General features: G+C 45.6%; 6 protein-coding genes across 8 annotated transcripts; 2 read left to right on the top strand and 4 right to left on the bottom strand.

Annotated features, from left to right (window-relative positions):
• Window positions 1-238: 238 nt before the first annotated feature.
• LOC9654645 lies at window positions 239-1678 on the bottom strand. The gene is made up of 7 exons (XM_002983144.2): window positions 1260-1678; window positions 1142-1204; window positions 944-1086; window positions 853-890; window positions 748-796; window positions 528-692; window positions 239-467 (listed from the first exon to the last, which is right to left on the bottom strand). The coding sequence occupies exons 1-7, from the start codon at window positions 1676-1678 to the stop codon at window positions 316-318; spliced, it is 1029 nt and encodes a 342-aa protein (XP_002983190.1). The 3' UTR covers window positions 239-315.
• A 348-nt stretch (window positions 1679-2026) lies between these two features.
• On the top strand, window positions 2027-3384 carry LOC9654451 (flavonoid 3'-monooxygenase). The gene is made up of 2 exons (XM_024688229.1): window positions 2027-2560; window positions 2764-3384. The coding sequence occupies exons 1-2, from the start codon at window positions 2027-2029 to the stop codon at window positions 3382-3384; spliced, it is 1155 nt and encodes a 384-aa protein (XP_024543997.1).
• Window positions 3385-5938: 2554 nt separating this feature from the next.
• On the bottom strand, window positions 5939-10413 carry LOC9654644 (AP3-complex subunit beta-A). Of its 3 annotated transcripts, none has more exons than XR_002993993.1 (13): window positions 10326-10413; window positions 10159-10276; window positions 9833-10104; window positions 9680-9756; window positions 9357-9606; window positions 8817-9302; window positions 8593-8766; window positions 8254-8544; window positions 7996-8196; window positions 7043-7947; window positions 6719-6988; window positions 6255-6663; window positions 5939-6190 (listed from the first exon to the last, which is right to left on the bottom strand). XR_002993993.1 is itself a non-coding variant. In XM_024688346.1 (12 exons), the coding sequence occupies exons 3-12, from the start codon at window positions 10037-10039 to the stop codon at window positions 6387-6389; spliced, it is 3138 nt and encodes a 1045-aa protein (XP_024544114.1). In that variant the 5' UTR covers window positions 10040-10104; window positions 10159-10276; window positions 10326-10413; the 3' UTR covers window positions 6211-6386. The 3 variants fall into 3 exon arrangements, 1 of the variants encoding a protein (XP_024544114.1); XR_002993994.1 differs by having other exon boundaries at window positions 9833-10091; XM_024688346.1 differs by lacking the exon at window positions 5939-6190 and having other exon boundaries at window positions 6211-6663.
• A 2113-nt stretch (window positions 10414-12526) lies between these two features.
• Window positions 12527-13296, top strand: LOC9654449. Its single transcript, XM_002983261.3, has 3 exons — window positions 12527-12859; window positions 12935-12998; window positions 13091-13296. Exons 1-3 carry the CDS (start codon window positions 12560-12562, stop codon window positions 13192-13194), a joined length of 468 nt encoding a protein of 155 aa, XP_002983307.2. The 5' UTR covers window positions 12527-12559; the 3' UTR covers window positions 13195-13296.
• Window positions 13297-13350: 54 nt separating this feature from the next.
• LOC9654448 (flavonoid 3'-monooxygenase) lies at window positions 13351-15210 on the bottom strand. The gene is made up of 2 exons (XM_024688442.1): window positions 14241-15210; window positions 13351-14186 (listed from the first exon to the last, which is right to left on the bottom strand). The coding sequence occupies exons 1-2, from the start codon at window positions 14391-14393 to the stop codon at window positions 13554-13556; spliced, it is 786 nt and encodes a 261-aa protein (XP_024544210.1). The 5' UTR covers window positions 14394-15210; the 3' UTR covers window positions 13351-13553.
• On the bottom strand, window positions 14459-15295 carry LOC112351068 (cytochrome P450 71B22-like). Its single transcript, XM_024688228.1, has one exon. The coding sequence runs from the start codon at window positions 15293-15295 to the stop codon at window positions 14459-14461; it is 837 nt and encodes a 278-aa protein (XP_024543996.1).
• Between the last annotated feature and the right edge of the window lie 4025 nt (window positions 15296-19320).

Raw genomic sequence — 19320 nt, 5'->3', positions numbered from 1 at the left:
TGGCGAGCTATCGAGCAGGTGTGGGAGGAGCGCGTGCCAGATTCCACTGTGCGTGGTATCGGTGGAGGGAGTTCACGGAACCACTCCCACGCACTGGGAGGATCGAACCTCTGAGGCTCCAGTTCAGGAACGATGCTAGAGTGTGTGTGTTCCTGTGCGATTTCGAGAATGCCGATTATGGATGTGATATGGCATAGCACTTTGTAGAATAAATGGAGTTTGGGATATTGGATTCCTAAGGATGAAAGTGATCTTGATTGCGCAATGATTTAAGAATAATGTCTTCTTATAAACAATGCACTTTGAAAAGATTGGTCAAACGCCTTTCACAATGACCAGCTTTCCTAGTTTCAATGGAGGCGCCTCCTTTGCATCGCTACGCTTCTGCCATAGCTGGCCGACGAGAACACCAGGACCAGCCGGGCGGATGTAAGCCACGAAGTTTTCCAGTGGCCACGAAAGCTTTTCTGCTTGAAAAAGTGGGAGATCTTAGCAGCAGAGAGACCAATCATCGGTGATTTACTCACCTGGTTTTCGAAAAGAGGACGGCAGCTCGTCTTTGAGATGGAGATGGCCGCTGCTAAAATCGAGAACCATATCGCATTCGTCATTTGTGACAGACACAAACTCTGCCTGTTGGACTTTGAAGTACAAAGGCATGTAACGTGAAACAACACTCCCAAACAGGCCCGCTGATCAGAAATGCATTCGTGATGAGTTCCAGCTTCAAGGAAAAAAAGATCTTACAGCAGCTAAGTTGGCCATATATACCATCGTCCTTGGACACGAAAAACTCCTACAGGCAGAGAAAGAGTTTAACCAAAGCTTTACATGAAAGTAAGGAAAACATACGATTGTTATGTCTCTCAACCAGCTCCATGGCCAGAAATCTGTGACACATTCTTTGTTGTTCTTGTGAGAATAGAAAAAGAAAGAACTTTACCTCCTCCAACCTTTCCATGCCAGATCGTTTTCTTGTATGGTTCCTCGATTTCGGGAGCTGGAAGAAGAGTAAACGCGTCCCCGGCAAACAATTTGGGGCTGTCATAGCGTTTTCCAGTCACCTCCCACATCGACTGCATGAGACTGTCATCCTCGTTAGCAAGCTTTTCCACAAGAAAAGTTCCAAAACTCACAAAACCTGGGATGGATTAGCTCCAAAAGCCGAGCTCTTCGCTCTTCCGGGACATCTCCAATCTTCTTCCTGTGACACGACTAAAACGTTAATCCAGAAAACTCCAGCTGAAAGAGTCACTCACCAGATGAAAGACGCATGGTTGTAGCTCGCCGGATCTAGAGGCGACAAGTATGGCGGATCCAGCAGCGTTATCACGTCCAATTCGTCCAGGTAGAACTTCCCCAGCCCCGGAATCGTTCTATAAGGCCTGTCTCCAAAATTCCCTGGACCACTGTCGCCCACTCTCTTGTCCTTGGTCGCAGCACTCTTGCTTTCTCTCCCTCCGTCGCTCTCCTCGAAGAATCTATACTCTTGGCGCTCACCAGGACCGGACGAAGACGATGCTCCAGGGCGCCCATTGGTAGCAGCAGCAGCAGCAGCGCACACGAAACCACGCCTTGTGCATGAAATGCGCGCCTGCCGCGCTGCGAGAGAATCCCACGACGCGCTCGTGCATTCGCCTGGAAGCACAGTTGGAGACGTCGCCCGGAGAACCGCCATAGCCGTATAAACCCTAAACCCAAACTAACTAATTAACTCTCTCTCTCTCTCTCTCTCTCTCTCTCTCATTCTCATTAGACCTCATTACCGCCACCACTACGCATTTCGTTCTTCCATCCTAGCAAAACTATGACTATGGATTTTCTCCCATTTAGTTTGAGTGCCTTCATGCTGCTTGTTTTAACTTTCATCTCTCTCTGGTTTCTTCTTGCTTCTTTAACTAGAAGAAGAAATCTTGGAAAACTCCCTCCAGGACCATTCAATTTGCCAGTCATTGGCTGTCTTCACATGCTTGGCTCGCTCCCTCACATCTCACTCCACAAGCTCTCCCAAAAATATGGCGATGTGATGTACTTGAAGCTTGGGATTAAGCCCACCGTTATCATCAGCTCCGGGAGAGCTGCCAGAGAGATTGTCAAGCTCCATAACCTCAAGTTTGCGTCTAAAGTTCCATTGATCTCTGGCAAATACTTTGGGAACGATTACAGTGGTATAGCTTTCAGCCAATACACTCCGGAAGTGAAGCTCTACAGGAAGCTCATCAACACTCACTTGCTCTCCCCGACCAAGCTCAAAATTTACGATGGAATCCGTCGCGAGGAGCAGCGCCGTCTCGCTCGATCTCTCAGTGACGAGCGAGGGAATCCGGTCCTCCTGCGGCAAAAGCTCCACAACATGAACATGAACGTGATAACTTACATGCTGTTTGGGAAGCGCTTCTGTGGACACTACAACAACACTGTGAATGTTGACGAGTTTGTGCAAGTGATAGTGGACATTTTGAGGCTGGCTGGGGTTTTCAACGTGAGCGATTATATCCCGGGAATTCGCTGGCTGGACGTTCAAGGTTTGGAGAAGCAGTACAAGCACCTTATGGACCGGGTAAACAGGCACCTCCTTTCAATCTTGCAAGACCGGCGAGTGAATCCTCCGGTTTTCACCAGCGAGGAGCCCATAGCTTTCATTGACGTGCTCATTTCCATGGAAGAAAAGCTCTCAGACATCACCATAATCTCACTCTTGCTTGTAAGTTTTTTATAACCGTTGGTTTCTTAGCTTAACATTGGAAAAATGGAATCTCACAGGATCTGTTGCTGGGTGCGGTCGATACTTCGGCTCTTTTGCTAGAATGGGCAATGGCGGAGCTGTTCCGGCATCCAGTAGAGTTCTCAAGAGCTCAGAGTCAGATAGACGCGGTAGTCGGCAAAGAAAAACTTGTGGACGAGTCGGACATCTTAAAGCTTCCATACATTGACGCTATAGTCAAGGAAACAATGAGGCTTCGCTCGGTGGCTCCGCTATCTCTTCCCAAACAAGTTCAGGGAGGTCCCATTAAGCTCAGCGGCTACACCATCCCGGACGGTACCACGATTTACATCAACAGCTACTCGATTGGCATCGACGAGAGGTTTTGGAAAGACCCTCTAGAGTTTCAGCCACAACGTTTCTTCGACTTGCCAGACGTCGATGTTTTTGGCCATAACTTTAACTTTCTTCCGTTTGGAACAGGGAGGAGAGTGTGTCCCGGTGCTAAACTTGGATTTGATGCTGTCCAGATTGGTCTTGCGACGCTCGTCCAAGGATTCGACTGGAAGCTGGATGCTCCCGGCAATATGAACATGGATCAAACCTTTGGACTGGTTTGTCATAAGAGTCAACCTCTCGTGGGTATCCCAGTCCCAAGGCTGGACTCTCATGTTTACTAAATTGGTCGACACTAGCTTGTCTAGGAAATATCGTTTCTTTACTTTTCCAAACGTCACAGTTTGATGAAAAGGCTGGTACTTCTCACACGAATAACATGATCTCGTCTAGAACGTATGCTTTACTACTGTCATGAATGGCGCATTCATGACAGTAGTAAAGCATACATTCTAGCAGAGGGAGTCCCTCACTTTTTTAATTTTAGAGTCGTGTACTATTTATTTGAAAAATGGCATTTAGAAAAAGAAGAGAATGGGGAATAAATTTGAATATTCTAGCATCATGTTAAATTTTTCCCAAGCCTAAAATAGTTTTGAGAATAACCTAAGAATCATGTTCATCCAGACTAAAATAAATAAATAAGGGGAAGTAGTTCCAACATGCTAAGCAATTATACTCCACTTCACTAGGACAACTTTAGTGTGGTAGTATTGTTGTCGTGCGTCCCAGTGAAAGATACCCGTTTGTTTGAGATCACTTTGCAGAGTATAATAGACACTTTGATGGGTTCCCTAGTACCAGGAGCCCAAAAATTCCTCTTGTGGATCATGTATCTAAGGTATTTCTAGGACTCCATCGTCCAATGCCTGGCTGTCGTGAGCTTTTTCAAAGACCGTCACTTGAGCGCACAAGTTGAGGCAACTAGAAGGAGAGGTAGATATATAATTCTGCCAATTGCGTTCTCAAAGACATGAGCAACACCTTTTAAATATGTGAGGAGCTGCTCAATGGCCGTGATAATTCCTGGTGGACCGCTGAGCACTTGGAGTCGTTCAATGAGCTTTCGTTATGGAAGGCCTTCTTGAAATCATCAAAGCAGCAGAGAAGTCGGCTTCCGTCGTTGTCCGTGTAGTGTTCAAAGTGTTATCAAGTGGTCTGTAGGCTCCTTGTCCAAGAGCCCGCTTTGCATACTTTTCAAGCCACAAGCTGTCGACTATGTTGCGCACCCAGACTTCAGTGTCATCTAGCAGCAGAGGCATCATAATCCAGGTACAAGAGCAGCATCATTTGGTGTGGATTATGCCTAGGACGGGAACACCAGACACCGGCTTCCTAAAGATACAAAATGCCTTCGAAAATACAAAATGCCTTCAAAGGCTGTTGCCGAAGTTGGCATATATTGTCCAGATTTTTATGAATTTGGAAGCAGTGTTGTTTTTGCATGTGATAAAAAAAAAAAGTTGGAGTAAATTAACCAGCTTTTCGCCCTGTAATCCTACGCAACACTTCCCTCAAGCTCACGTCGAAAGCATCCTCAAATCCACTCCCATTTTCTCCGCCAGGCATTCGATATATCAACCTAGGAATCAAGGAAATCACGCTGCTTCTCAGCTCCAGGATCCTCTCGCCAGGCAAAGAGCTCAAAAACTCCACCACGTCGACGCCACCACCCGTGATGGATTCTTCGGCGATGAACACCGAGTAGCTGCCAGGATCCGATGGAAGGTGCCACACGTACTGCGAGTAGGCCGAGTCGTGGTGGAAGAACACCGGTATACACCCCGAGATGATGGCGTCGAATGCCGACCTCCGGGTGGCCGTGTCTCCCCTGGGTTGCAAGCAAAACTCCGACTCGAGAAACGTTGCCACGCTCGGCCGGGGATCGTGACCACACTTGAGCGATCCTCCGCAGTCGACATGGACGCACAGCTCCGCCCGTTTCTGGCACTGCCTGAGAAGAGTGCTTCTCACGCTCGCCGCGTCCTTCATGGTGGCTCGAATCCCTCCCGAGAATGACAGTAGGTATTTTCTTCGCGACGTGGTCACGGTGCGGATCCAGGCTTTGAGCTGAGTGGCATTGGACGGATGGAAGGACGTCGGATAAGGCACCGCAACTTGGTTCTCTTCCCAAGGGTTCCTCTCGATGTAGAGGGTCGTCATGTTGGCTACGTGATCCAGTCCCTGTATCCCTGTTCCCCATGATCCCGGAGCAAGCGCAAAGTCCCACGAAGTCCTTCCCATCACCATGAAGTGATCTCTCCCGTTCCACCTCTTCCACGCATCCCCAGCCTGTTTTTCCAGCCATTTTGCAAGCTCCACCCCGTGCCGGTCTTGCATTGTCTTCACACAACCGCCACTGTAAAGGTACTGAAGAGCATCGAAGCCGGCATAGTACGGGACGAACAAGGCGTCTGCTCGACTGGAGTCGTTCGTCAGACAAGAATAGCTGCGAATCCTGGAATGGAAAATCACCTCCAGCATGTAAGCATCGGTAGCGTACCAGCCAGCGCTCCGATCAATTGCCTGTCCAAACCCATAGTTCTCAAGGTGCTGGCAAAAGTCTAGCCAACAAACGAGTTGCTTGTCGCATTTCTTCACCAGCCCCTCATTCAGCTGCGCTGGAAGATTGTAGACATAGACTCTTTTCCCCCAGCACCTGTCGAAACTGACTTGGCCACCGGGCTCGTCTCGTACCAGGTTGTTTAAGAGCGGCCGCCTGAGATCGGACGAAATGCTGATCCTGTGCTCCGGAAAGACTAGTAGAACAAGAACTAGAAGCAAATAGCAGCTGACCGAGAGCAGCAAGGCACCGCAGCTTATCCTTTTCAAATGCAGCATACTGGTAGCAACCGGGAAGAGGTAGCGTCATTCCTCGTTGAGCTCGAAGGCGGCGATGATGCGCGGCTCAAGGATTTTCTTGGCTTGAATGAACATGAACACGCGGCAGACGCAAGCGTTTGGAGCCGTTTCTAAAATGGCCTCTAAAATGTAGACGTCAAGGCCCCACGCACTGAAGTGTAGTTACCATGGCACTAGCCGCCACCATCTGTAAACACCGAAAATTCGCGTGTTTATAGCCGGCGACACCTAAGGAACCAGTAAACAACAAAGTTACAAAAGAATCTTCAACGGACAACAGGACTTAAGTTACCATATTAAGTTGGGCCGCTTCCCAGATAAGACGAAAAAATATGTAACTGTTGAGCACGACCAGCAACATGGCATGTCTCCCGTAGACGAAAAAAATATAGCCGCGTGCCAAGATGCGCATGAGCACACATGGTTAAGAATCGGTGCTTTCAAGAGATGTCAAGGCTTTGTCAAGATGATTCAGCAACGCAAGGCCAAATAAAGTGTCCTCGCAGCAGATCGTAAGCGTGCCATGCACAGCATCCGGTTCCAAGGCCACGGAGATTAGACATAAGAGTGACCCTGTGAGAGTTTCCGCGCCAAAAAGAAGAACCACGTCTTCGGCGTCTCGCGAGCCTATGAATGAGACCCTGGCAGCTGCGACTATTCTTTTGCAACACTGTCCAGGAGAAATTCCGTGAAGATAAATTCTGCAGCACCAGAACAAGACTAAGTTTCGGCAAGCTAGACTAAGAGAAAGCTCACCTCCGAGAAGACCTGTGCATCCCAGCAATTCGGGCTTCAGCAGCCAAAAACACGCTTATACTCATCTTCCGAGGACGCAAAAGAACGCCTGGTTCTGGCGATATCTTGATAGGGAACTTGTTTGAGTTGCAGTGCAGCCACACCTTGACGATACTTAGGTTGTGCCGAAAATCAACATGCGCATTGAGTTCCGTTTTCTCCCCTGGCTCGAGAGCAACTGCTTCCGGTGGTATGATTCTCGCTGTGCCACTCTCGAAAGCAGTCTGGCGTCTGAGAGAAAAGAGAGCAAATTAGACAAGCCAAGAAAAAAGAACAGCTGCGTACCCTGCAGTTTCTCCATCGTTGATTTCTATCCCATGCATTGGTTCCGACGATTTGTTGTGAAGGAAGAGCCTCACACACACCATGCTGGACGAAAATATGGAAGGACCTCTCATAAAGCCGTAGTGAACTTCCAGTCCGTCTCCGTTTGTGAAGTCAAGAGCCAGCACCTTTTTCACTTCAGAGTTGGAGCTTTTATCGAAGTCCTCTGGCGAATTGGAAGGTTCTTCAGGTCCAAGCCACGACTCAAGATCCACAGACGGGGACAGATCCTCAGGCGAAGCGTCTTTCTTCAGCAGTTCCGTGTCAGACAGCGAAATTAAATCTGCTTTCTCCTTCGCTGTGTTCCCGTCGGCATCACTTATAACAGCAAGAACGTCATCTGTATAGTTCCCGTCATCCTCAGACTCAAAGCTTTCACTACCCGAGTCCGTAGATTCACTCTGGCTTTGAAGTTCGGGTTGTCTTTCGGGTAAAGTTGGGCTGGAAGGACTCAAATCCGTGTATCTTTCGCGTGGAAGAGGTCTGTATCCAGGAGACATGTGTTGAACCATATGAGACATCGATCCTGGTAGGAATGTGGACGGCTGTAAACTCAACGAAGGTAATACTGGTACCGACTTCTGGCGAAGAAACATGGAGTTGGCAGCTTTGGATAGTACACCTGGATCAAGTTTTGACTGATCAATGTTGAGTAAAATAGCGTCGATAATCTCCGGAAGACGTGGATCTGCGTCATATGACGAATGGTGCTTGATAGCGTCTAAATGGCCAGCCAAGAGAACTCGTAAAATCCAGGCTCGATCTCGTACGTCATAGTTTAAATCACAGGCGGCAAGATCCAGAATATACTGAAGAATTAACAGGACAGTCTTCAAAGACGAGCACCGTTGAGAAGATGAAATGATCTGGATCATTTTTTCTGTAAGATAGAGATCAGCAGCAAAGAAGCTTACCTTCGCAAGGCAGTTCAAAACTTGAAGCTTAGTTCCATTAGACTCATTTGCAAACGTTTTGGCTAGATACCGCAGGGCCACAGGGATTCCTTCAGCAAGTGCAGGACGAGCAATTGCTTGTTCACCAATCATCCAAATGACGACTTCACGTGCAGTTGGTTCTAAAATGTGGTTTAAGTTGCGTAAAAGATGAAGGATTACCTGCAAGACAAGATTAAAGTTCAGTACTCCAGCACTTACACAACAACATAAAAAAACCTGGTCCTGCTCTGCTGGGTGCTTCTGCATAATAGCTCTTAGCGACGAAACCGCTTGAACCACCACTCTTCCCCTCCCCGGACTATATTGTTCGCGGCCAGAGTCTCCAACCTTTGGTTCAGCCTCATTTGCATTGTGGAGCGAATCGTCGTCACGGGAAGACCGAGAAACGACTAGCTTGAGAAGACCCTTGGTGCATATAGCCACTGTGGAAGACAGTCGAAGCGCACACCGGCCAATCGAGTTTACTGCGTCTGCTGCCAGCTGAGAGTTTGGGTTTCGTATATAGGCCTGTGATGAAGTAGCAAGTAAGCAAAGGAAAACATTTGTCTTGCTTACCTCCAATTCTTGAAGAATTTGCGTGGCGGACAAATCTGACACAATGTTTGTTAGTATGTCCAGCTTCAGAGCTTGAATAGCTTGAGAGTCAGAAGAACATATGAAAAAATCTTCAAAATATGCCTCGAACAAACTTGGCTCACACTTCGAGAAAGAAAGTATATTTGCAAGCACCTGAAACAGAAGGCTTAGATCAAAAGCTGAAGTAACTGCCAAATGCTCACCACATGCCGTGCATCAAGCGACGAACGAAGTAAAAACAGTAATGGCTTGACAATGTTGCTGAGTTCATTGCCCGGAGAAAAATACCAATGGATGACTGCCGCCTGTAATACGACCGCACTATTTTGGCTCCGTAGCAGAGAAAGCGTAGACGATAGCATGAGCCTCACTTCCCACCTCTCATCCGGAAACGTCGTGTCAGCTTTGTAAAAGTCGCCACCATTTTCTTCGTGTGCTTGCTGTAAACATGAGAATTCTACGTTCGCGGAGCTGAAATCTCTAACAACGCCATACTTTGCCACGATATACCGCATCAGGATGTCCATAAGAGAAATCTGTCCCCATTCATCAGCCTCGTAAAGTAGTCCACACAGCTTCCTGAAGCTGGAGCTCAATAAGGAATAACGCTCCGGGCAAACAGAGATAAAAGCCTGCGCTGCGGCTCCAGCTACGCCCGGATAATTGTCGTTCAGCAAGATGGACACAAGCTGAAAAAGATCCTGTTACTAATCCAACAGACAACGAACTGGAAACAACCGTACCTGTACAAGCTCGTCGAAATGTTGTTCGTCACCCATGGAATGAATCTTGGAAACCGCATTCGCAGCACACCTCCGAACGTAAGGAGAAGGATCTCTGGCGCACTTGTTTGCAGCCATGATAACGAGAGGGCCAACTGCGCGGACCTTGATCCCGGACATCGCTCGCAAGGCCCAAGCACGAACCAGGGGATTGATATCGGATAGATCTCTTTGGAAACTGTTGATAGAAAGCAACGCCTCGTCTGGTCGTCTACAAAGAAGAAGAAAGATGTATCGCGTTGGAGAATTTTTTTTCCTGGAAACTGGAGAAGTTCTAGCATTACTTATCAGCGTAGTGGACGAGGTAGATGTAAACGAGCTTCTTCACTTCCAGAGACTGTGAAGCAACGCCCTTGACAACCTGTGAAAAAAAGAAGGAATTTGTGAAGGAAGAGACGATAGAAGAAGCTAATCATCTATGAAGAAGAGAAATTTACCTGTGGGAAGAATGTGGAAACGTCCTGTCCCTGTGCCATGAGCGCGATGAGGCGCTTCAATCCCTGGGCTTTGTCCGCGTCGTAGCGACTGTCGAGCAGCGTGGGAATGTCCGCGTCCTGGGGATCGTCGTAGATCGCAGCATCCGTGCCGACGCCGCTGACGAGAGCGGACATTTTGGAGATCGAAGACGCCGTGGACGAGAACATTGCCGCTGCCGCTGCTCCCTGGAAACCCTGCTCTGATAAACCCTAAGAATCACTGCGATTTCACCCTGGCGAATCTCAAGGATTGGAGCGAGCTGGTATTGATCGAAATTTCGCGTTACCTGTCCGGGAATGGAGCGCTGGCCCTGAGAACGGGCTTCTTAGGTTTCTTCCGCAAGCCGCAAATCTCTTGGACAAGAGGAATGTGAACGAGCAGCAGCTTCCACGCCACGAACCATCCTGAAAGAGATTGGGGTAATGGATCGATCCAAATGTAATGGCGAATTACCGAGAGCTATGCAGGAGAAGACCAGTGCGATGGCCAACGCATAGCGGATCGCGAAGTCGAGCATCGCGCCAGAGGAATTTTAGTTGCAATGCCCTAGAAGGATATTAGGGCTTGTTTGAAATAATCATATAAGATAAAACTATGTAATTGTTAAGTAAATTTTAGTCAATGGTCGTAGTCAATGAAGGTCAACGGGCTTGAAAGTTAACACCAAAACGTCTTTGATGCTAGTTCTTGGAGGCCACGATTCCTCGCCACGGAGAACTTAGACAAGGATTTCGAACGATTAGAACTTTCAGTCGCTAATACTCGTTCTAATGGGGTCAAAAACGTCATCTCACCACGTCGCAAAAAGGCCTCGTCCGTTATAGCGAAGTCAAGCAAGACTGCACACCATTTTGGTCTATTAGCATCCCAACGTGTAGTTCAGAGAGGTCAGTCACGTCAAGGACCACGCGTTGTGAAATGTATGGACGCTTTTGCCTATAAATTCCAACGATTCCATTCCAGCTTATCATAACAAACAACATTCTAAGATCCAATCAAAACTTAGAATGATGAGGACGATGAAGGTGATGACCTGCTTGTGGATCCTGGCGTTGCTGCTTGGCTGCTCGGATGCAGGCACCGTTTTGCTCAAGGATGGGGAGCTATCGAGCGGGTGTGGGAGGAGCTCGTGCCAGATTCCAGTGTGTGGGATATCGGTGGAGGGAGTTCACGGCTGCACGGGAGGCCAGACCACTCCCGTGCACTGCGGGAACTCGAAGAAGTTCCAGGAGTTTAAGGAAGTTTGCAAGGGCGGGAGGCTGAGCATCGACTGGCGGATCGAGCCTCTGAGGCTCCAGTTCAGAAACGATGCTGGGGACTTTGAGGAGTGTGTGCTCCAGCGCAATTTCAAGAATGTTGACTATGGGTGTGATATGGCATAGACGATTGTCTTGTAACTTCCTATAATAACTTGGAGCTGGATGTTGGTTCTCAAGGATAAAAGTGCCGTGAGTAATTTAAGAACAATGTCTTCTAAATCAAAATTCAAAACCAGCTATCATCTCAAAGGAAAAAGTTTGTTGTACTTTTCTGCTCTATTCTATTTAACTTTAAAAGAAAAGTTACTATAAAAGTATCTTTGTCAAAAAAATAAACATATAGGCCAAATTTACCATACCTTTCCTCATGACACTGCCAGGAACTCAGAAAAAAAAATTTATCTAGATGGAATGAGAAGGAAATTGTTGGTGTAAATTATAAAATAATAATAATGTTTTATTATTCCTGCATTTACAGCCCTAAAAAACAGCATAGTTGTTGCTGTAGAAAACCAAACTTTAGCTAACACCCCAGCTTTAGCTCAGGACAATGAAAAAAATGTACTGAGCTTAGCTAGCATTTCCACTGCTTAAGCTCAGAACAACTTAAAATAAAAATTCTTCTTACATTCTTAAAATTTTAACACTCTAAATAGTGTTAATAATAATCGTCATGCAAATCCAGCATCAGTGCTCCTGACCAACTTGTATGATTCTAGCACCTAACAAGTTTGCTGCAAACCATGGATCTATTTATCATATGGGATTATTGATTCTTTCATATCTGCCAGCTAATTTATAAAGTTCCTCATGGGCAAATTTTTTTCTACCAACCCACCATCATTGCAAGTTGATTTTAATTATCATTTCCATAAAACTTCACCACTTTGAGCACAAAGCCAATTTTGCTTTCAAGAAGTAAAATGTTGGACATTGATATCGATATTGAGGCATTTCCAAAGCCCCAACTCTAGCATGCTTAAGACACTCCAAATCATGCTATCTATCTATATATTGTTTTGATAGTTGTGTAGTCAAGCATGAAACTGGATGCAAATGCAAGTTAAGTCACATCATGTCTTCCGCCTGAGCACGGCTCCCTTCCTGGCTGTATGTGTAAACTTAAGCTGCATCTTGTCTTCCTCCTGATCACGGCTCCTTTCTTGGCTGTATGTGCAAACTATCAATCAATCAATAAATTTGTTTAATTAATAAAATGGAGATGATAACTTAAAAAACAATTACACGTTTTCGATTCAATATATACATCTATGTGGAATAGATATTCCCAGGATGCATGAATATTCTAATATTTGTGGTTATTTGTTATGTTAATGTATTTTATCTATATCTTTTTTATTATTATGTTAAGCCAGTCCGATTCTTTCAAAGTTGGTCATCTTCTTTTTTCGTTTTTTCTTGTTGCTAATGGCGGCAGCTTCGGTTGCAGCAACAAAGGGGAGTTTTCTTGGCAGATCGATCAAGCAGCAGCAGTGGGAAGTTAATCACAGCCCCCACAAAAAAGTTAGTATATTTCTTCTGGCACAGGATAGAAAGGATGAAACTCCTCCCGGCGAGGGGAGTGAACAGAAGCAGGAGAAGACATCGCTTCTGACTAGCATCACCGACGCGCTGGATTTCTCTCAGGCAAGGTCGGAGAGGGACGCTGATTTGATCGACGAGGCTCGTCAGGCTACAAAGTCGGGCGAGAAAATGTCCCGAGAGCAAGTACGAAAAAACATCTTTGAGAAAAAACATCCAATGCGTGCGAATTTCTCATCTCTCCCTTCTTGACTTTTGCAGTACGCAGCTCTGAGGCGGAAGATCGGTGGCACCTACAAGGATTTCTTCAAAGAATCAATCGATGGTATTTACAAGTCCCTTTCTTATTTGAGTGTTTTTTTCTCCTCGGGTCTTTTCATTTTCGTCCTCATGCCAAGGTATTGCGTGATCAATCAGTGAAGGGTGCGTACGTTGAAACTGGATGGGTGGACAAGCGATGCAAAGTTTGTGGCAAGGACACATCGAAAGAGCCACGCTCCAAAGATAAGCTCGGGCGGTAGTGCTTGGAATCAAACTCTTCCACGAGTTTCTTTGGTCGCCTATTTGGGAGGTGACCATTTCATGCAATATCTTTCTATATCCACTTCCACCATTTCTAGAAAATATCTATTTCCACATCCACCATCTAAACTAGGATAAACTCTTACCTCCACAACTGATCCTGGATAGACGTTTTTAGATTACTTTTCTTCCACATGAATTGATACATTGTTATATTGATCAGTTGTATCATTAAAAGGCTAGAAAACCAAATGGTTGAATCATGATAGTTCTTCGAGCGTCACACCCGAAATTATGATAGTTTCCTGGAGAGGAAGCAAACTTTATGGAAGAAACAAGCTGGTATGAGCTAATGTTTCTAGTAAACGTGAGAATCCAGCCTCGGGATTGGGATAGCCACAAGAGGTTGACTCTTTTGACAAACCAGTCCAAATGTTTGATCCATGTTCAGCTTTGCCGGATCATCAAGATCTCCATCCAGCTTCCAGTCAAATCCTTGAACGAGCGTTGCAATACCCATCTGGACAGCATCAAATCCAAGCTTTGCACCGGGACAAACTCTCCTCCCTGTTCCAAACGGAAGTAAGTTGAAATTTTGGCCAAAGACATCGATGTCTGGCAAGTCGATGAAACGCTGCGGCCGAAACTCAAGAGGATCTTTCCAAAACCTCTCGTCCAGACCGATCGAGTAGCTACTGATGTAGATCACAGTCCCGTCCAGGAGGGTGTAGCCATCGAGCTCGATTGGGCCTCCTTGGACGATCTTGGGAAGAGCTAGCGGAGCCACTGACCGGAGCCTCATTGTTTCCTTGGCTATGGCCTCGACGTATGGAAGCTTTGCGATGTCCGACTCGTCCACAAGCTTTTCTTTGCCGACAATTGCATCAATCTGGCTCCGAGCTCTCGAGAATTCGGCTGGATGCCGGAGAAGCTCGGCCATGGCCCATTCCAGCGAGAGAGCCGAAGTATCCACAGCACCCAGCAAAATGTCCTGTGGGATTCATCCAGCGTTAAAGAAGAACAACTTTGACCAAGAGAAACTTACGAGCAGAAGTGTGATTTTGGTGGTGTCTGAGAGCTTCTCTCCCATCGAGATGAGCACGTCGATGAAAGCCATGGGCTCGTCGCTGGTGAAAACCGGAGGATCCCCTTGCCGGTCTCGTAAGATCGACAAGAGGTGCCTGTTTATCCGGTCCATGAGCTGCTTGTATTTCTTCTCCAGGCCTTGGACGTCCAGCCAGCGAATTCCAGGGATGTAATCGCTCACATTGAAAACTCCAGCCAGCCTAACCGTCTCCACGATCGCTTGCACATTCGTCGTAGGAACTCGTCGACATTCGCAGTGTTCTTGTGGTGTCCACAGAAGCGCTTCCCGAATAGCATGTAAGTTATCACGTTCATGTTCATGTTGTGGAGCTTTTGCCGCAGGAGGACCGGATTCCCTCGCTCGTAACTGAGAGATCGAGCGAGACGGCACTGCTCCTCGCGACGGATTCCATCGTAAACTTTGAGCTTGGTCGGGGAGAGCAAGTGAGTGTTGATGAGCTTCCTGTAGAGCTTCACTTCCGGAGTGTATTGGCTGAAAACTAGACCACTGTAGTCGTTTTCAAAGTATTTCCCGCAGATCAGTGGAGCTCTGGAGGCAAACTCGAGACCATGGCGCTTGAAAATCTCTCTGGCAGCTCTCTCGGAGCTGATTATGACTGTGGACACGCTGCCGAGCTTCAAGTGCATCACATCGCCGTATCTCTTGGAGAGTTTGTGGAGTGAAATGTGAGGGAGCGAGCCGAGCTTGTGGAGACAGCCAATGACTGGCAAGTTGAGTGGTCCTGGAGGGAGATTTCCTGGAGGATTTCTTCTTCTAGTAGAAGAAAACCAGAGAGCTGCAGCAAGCAGCACTAAGGCACTCAAACTTGGGAGGGAGAGAAGATCCATGAATGGAAGGAAAAACACAGCAGTGATAAGTCGTACACTAAATGGGAATGGGAATGAGGTCTTGCTTTTCCTTGACTTTGTCTCATCCCAGTAACAATATGGAGGCAGCGAGCCAATGCGTTGTCTTAGAAGTCGTGTCTGAGTTAAGGTTTTAGAGGACGGCATCGCAGGTTTAATGCCCAAGAGAATTCTGTGTATGGTTTGGTATTCTAATTTTACTTTAGATTTATTCTTTTTCTTTGAAGTTTGTGTTTTTAGTTAATAGAAGTGTGTATTTTTAGAGTTATCAACATTGTCCTTGTTTAGGAATGTTGTTGATGTATAAGAGATTTTAGATATGCTATGATGTGTGATTGTGTTAGCTCAATTTGATCCTTTAGACTGGTTTATCCATAACTTTTAAATCAGTTATTATCAATCACTCTTTATATCAAACACTACAAAAACAAAAAGAAAATTTCCTTTGTTCAATTTTATATTTCTATTTGGGTGCTAAAACATAAAATATGTAATATAATGGTAGAGTTATGTTACAGAAGAATAAAATGGCATTACACTATAGGAAAATAATGTCTATGAGCTTGAGTGAATTTTGTAGTTTAATAACTTTGATAATGAGGTAATGATTTCATCAAGATATGTTATTCTTTTTTTTATTCTTTTTCTTTGCCTTATTATGTTTTATGTTTTTATTTTTCTTTATCATTTTTAAACTATTTACTCTTCTATGTGTGTTATATCAAGTGTCTGAAATGGGTAGGTTAGAGTGTCTAAGAATTCCCTAGCATCTACAACTTTGTCTCCTCAAAATTTTGTAATTAGTTTTTTTTTGAAAATAAATGTAAAAATCTAAAATTATTAAAAAGTAATTAAAAAATTTAGAAAAAAGTATAAGTGTGGAAAATGATTAACATACTAAAAAGATCAAAAGAATGCATTACTGTCACAAATGTGACTTCGGGCATCGAAAATTATCTGTCGGCCAGTCCTTTCGGACACTCTTTCCTTACTGCCACGATGGCAGAAGGTTGGTATTGCTAGACCTATTATTAATCTCTGCCTAAGCTAGTTGAGAAACTAGTCCTCGTGTGTGCACTTGGCCAGATGAGCATAAAGAAGGAATTCCTAAATGTTTATTTAGTCAAACATACTTGACTTGGTTAGAGAAATTCATTCGTTGACTTGCACTTGCTAGTGTTGGGAACCCCCGTGATATTAAACTTGGTCCCTTAATATTCGCTAAATGATAGTTTACCGTGTCTGCCAAACACCCTCACTATCATGCCCTTTGTGTTAATCTCATTCCGGTCCCAAATGCTATTTATGGAAAGTGTCTAGATTTGCTCTGATTTGGCATATCTACGGAATGTAAAGATTGGCTTGTACACAATAGTATTCGTCCTGTGTCCAAATTCACATTTTAGCACCATTCTATATTTAGTAAGTTTCAAGCTTGTCCCAAAGACTAACTCTTGGTACTAAGGGAGGCTTGGGGTGAAAGCCCAAAGCATGTGTTCCTCAAAACCTGAGGCATAGTTTAGCTCTCGCTTGCATGCCTGTCTTTGTTCTACGTCCGGCTTGGGTCTAAGCCCAAGTTCCATTCCATGCTAGCTGGTGGAGTACCTATATCCTCATATTAGGTCACCAATATGCCGAAATAGCACCAGACTCCGTTTAACTCCATTTTGCATGCTGGTCCTAGCATTAGGATACTGGTTGCTCTAGGACTGTTTCAAGTCGCTCCGGGCTCCTGTCCCTTTGCTCCTTGGGCTGTATGCTCAGGAGTTGCTCTGTGGTCTGGTTCCAACACTCCTTGGCTCCATGTTTGGGGGCTTAGCACCATTCCTTTGTTCAGTGGCCCAGGGCCCTAAACCTCGGGTTCCACACCACTGTCCTATGGACACGTAGCATATGTCACATGGCACAAAGAGGGTTTAGGTTCCGCTTCATGGTTATCCTATGGTAAATCACCATAGGATAAAGGGTCAAAACCACAAAGTGACAGAAATGTTGTCCCAAAGTCCCAGACTATGGAAAGGAAGAGGAATGGTCCTCTGGTGTAGTGACCAATGATACGGTCATGTGGTGAGGAAGTTCTAGAGGACAGTGGGACTTAGTGGTCGGGCCTATGGGCCCTATCCCAGTGGCAGTGTTGGCGAACATGGCCATGGGCAGAAAAGGGACTTGGTGAGGACTGTAAAAGGGATATTAGGGAAGGTTGTTCCCCATGTTTGCGGGCATCTTAGAGATGCTAAAGAGTGGATCTTGGATGGTTACTCCTGGATGGATGGCCCAATCCTTGAGAGACTGGCGCTAGATTGCGAATTTGGACATGGGACAAACACCATTGTGTTCAGGCCGATCTCTACATTCCGTAGATATGCCAAATGAGCAAATCTAGACACTTTCCATAAATAGCATTTGGGACCGAATTGAGACTAACACAAAGGGCATGATAGTGAGGGTGTTTGGTAGACACAGTAAGCTATCATGTAGCGATATTGAGGGACTAATCTCAATACGCGAGGGTTCTTGTCACTAGCAAGTGCAAGACAAAACGAGACGGGAACTCCTTACCGGGCTAAGTATGCTTAGCTAATAACACATAGGAATTCCGTCCTTATGCTCGTCCGGTCTAAGTACACTCGAAATGCCTAGTTAACTCCACTAGCACAAGAGGGGCTAATAAAGGGTCCAGCAATACCGACCTCCTACCATCGTGGCAGTAAGGTAAGAGTGTCCGTAAGGACTGGTCGATAGGTAACTTTCGATACCCGAAGTCACATGCGCGACACTCTCCCCCCCTAGGGAAGATCGACGTCCTCGTCGATGCACACTCGAGTCTAGAATACCGCCAAGGAAACAACTCCAGAAAAAAGTTCACGGTACTCACACTATGTGAGAAATGCACCAACTTAAATGAGTTAGGGGTAACCTCTTTGTCTAACGCGGATGCGCTACCAGCTCAGACACCTTCCGGCCGTCGCCGACAAGGAAATGACCAACGGAGTCAGCCACCCTTGTTGCTCTGGGAGTCACCCAGCTTACAAAAGTGTGATATGCCCCTGCCCGCAGGAACATAGAGAGAGAAGCCAGAGGCCCCAACCCTCCTAAGCAAAGAAACCAAACCCGTCAGTAAGGTTTAGATAGACTACTGTAAACAGGCAGTTAGAGTTGTTTACACGGTCACGCCCTTTTCAACGGAATAAGGAACATCGACAGAGAGGCGGGTTATGTGACCAGTCGACAGTAGCTACCCCATGACTAGAGATTTCACCATGCACACGAAGTGCCGAAGCCAATCTGCCTATACTGGCCCAAACTTAAAGATCAATAGATGGACAATATCAAAGTCAGAGACAATGATATCTTAGAAGCTTAATTATCAGTGATTATATCTTATATTAGAACACAATAGTATTCCAAGTAAGCTATCATCTGATAAACCAGTAGTACAGTAGATAGGAACCACCAAGATCATCAAAATTGGTAAACATAGGAATCACCATCCAACAAAATTCAATAGCAAGTATATCATCAAGAAAACTCAATGATGAAACTACACTATCGAAGATGGCAGACAGTATGCTAAATAACTTACTAAAGATAACTTAAAGAACACAAAATATTATTGACTGACAAGCACAATGCTCGCGAATGTATCACCTGAAGGAAATAACATCCCAATCTATCAGAACTAACTCGAGCAATAATCAACAGAACAGAATGAATGCGATAAGACCAACAAACCCTCAGTCATGCCAACTATCACATGAGTAAATCCGAATAGATCCCAGCCAACAACACTAAGGAACTCAAGTTGCCTAAGCAAGTGTCAGCAACATCCTATGGATGCCTCAAACCCAAGAGACCAATCCAGAGCAAACCACAAAGAACATGTGGTATTGCGAAAAGCTAGAAGCCATCAAAGAGAATAACTAACTATCATAAAAGATCATCAACCATCCCATTAATCAAGAGATGCATAATCATCGTTGAAGAAAGAATCTACCATCCCGAAGAACAGCAAATCATTTTATGTCAACAATAATCAAGCAAAATCTATTGACAAGGACAATCAACTATCTTAGATGATAGTCAATCATCACCAATGATTGCTAGATGCGAAAGCCAACATCAACATCGAAGCTAATGAGTAAAAATGCCTTCCCCAACAACTTCTAACAAAT

The sequence above is a fragment of the Selaginella moellendorffii genome, unplaced genomic scaffold (assembly GCF_000143415.4).
Source record: "Selaginella moellendorffii unplaced genomic scaffold, v1.0 SELMOscaffold_57, whole genome shotgun sequence".
NCBI lineage: Eukaryota > Viridiplantae > Streptophyta > Lycopodiopsida > Selaginellales > Selaginellaceae > Selaginella > Selaginella moellendorffii.
Note: the sequence above shows the minus strand (reverse complement) of the source record. Positions and strands in the feature narration are given on the sequence as shown.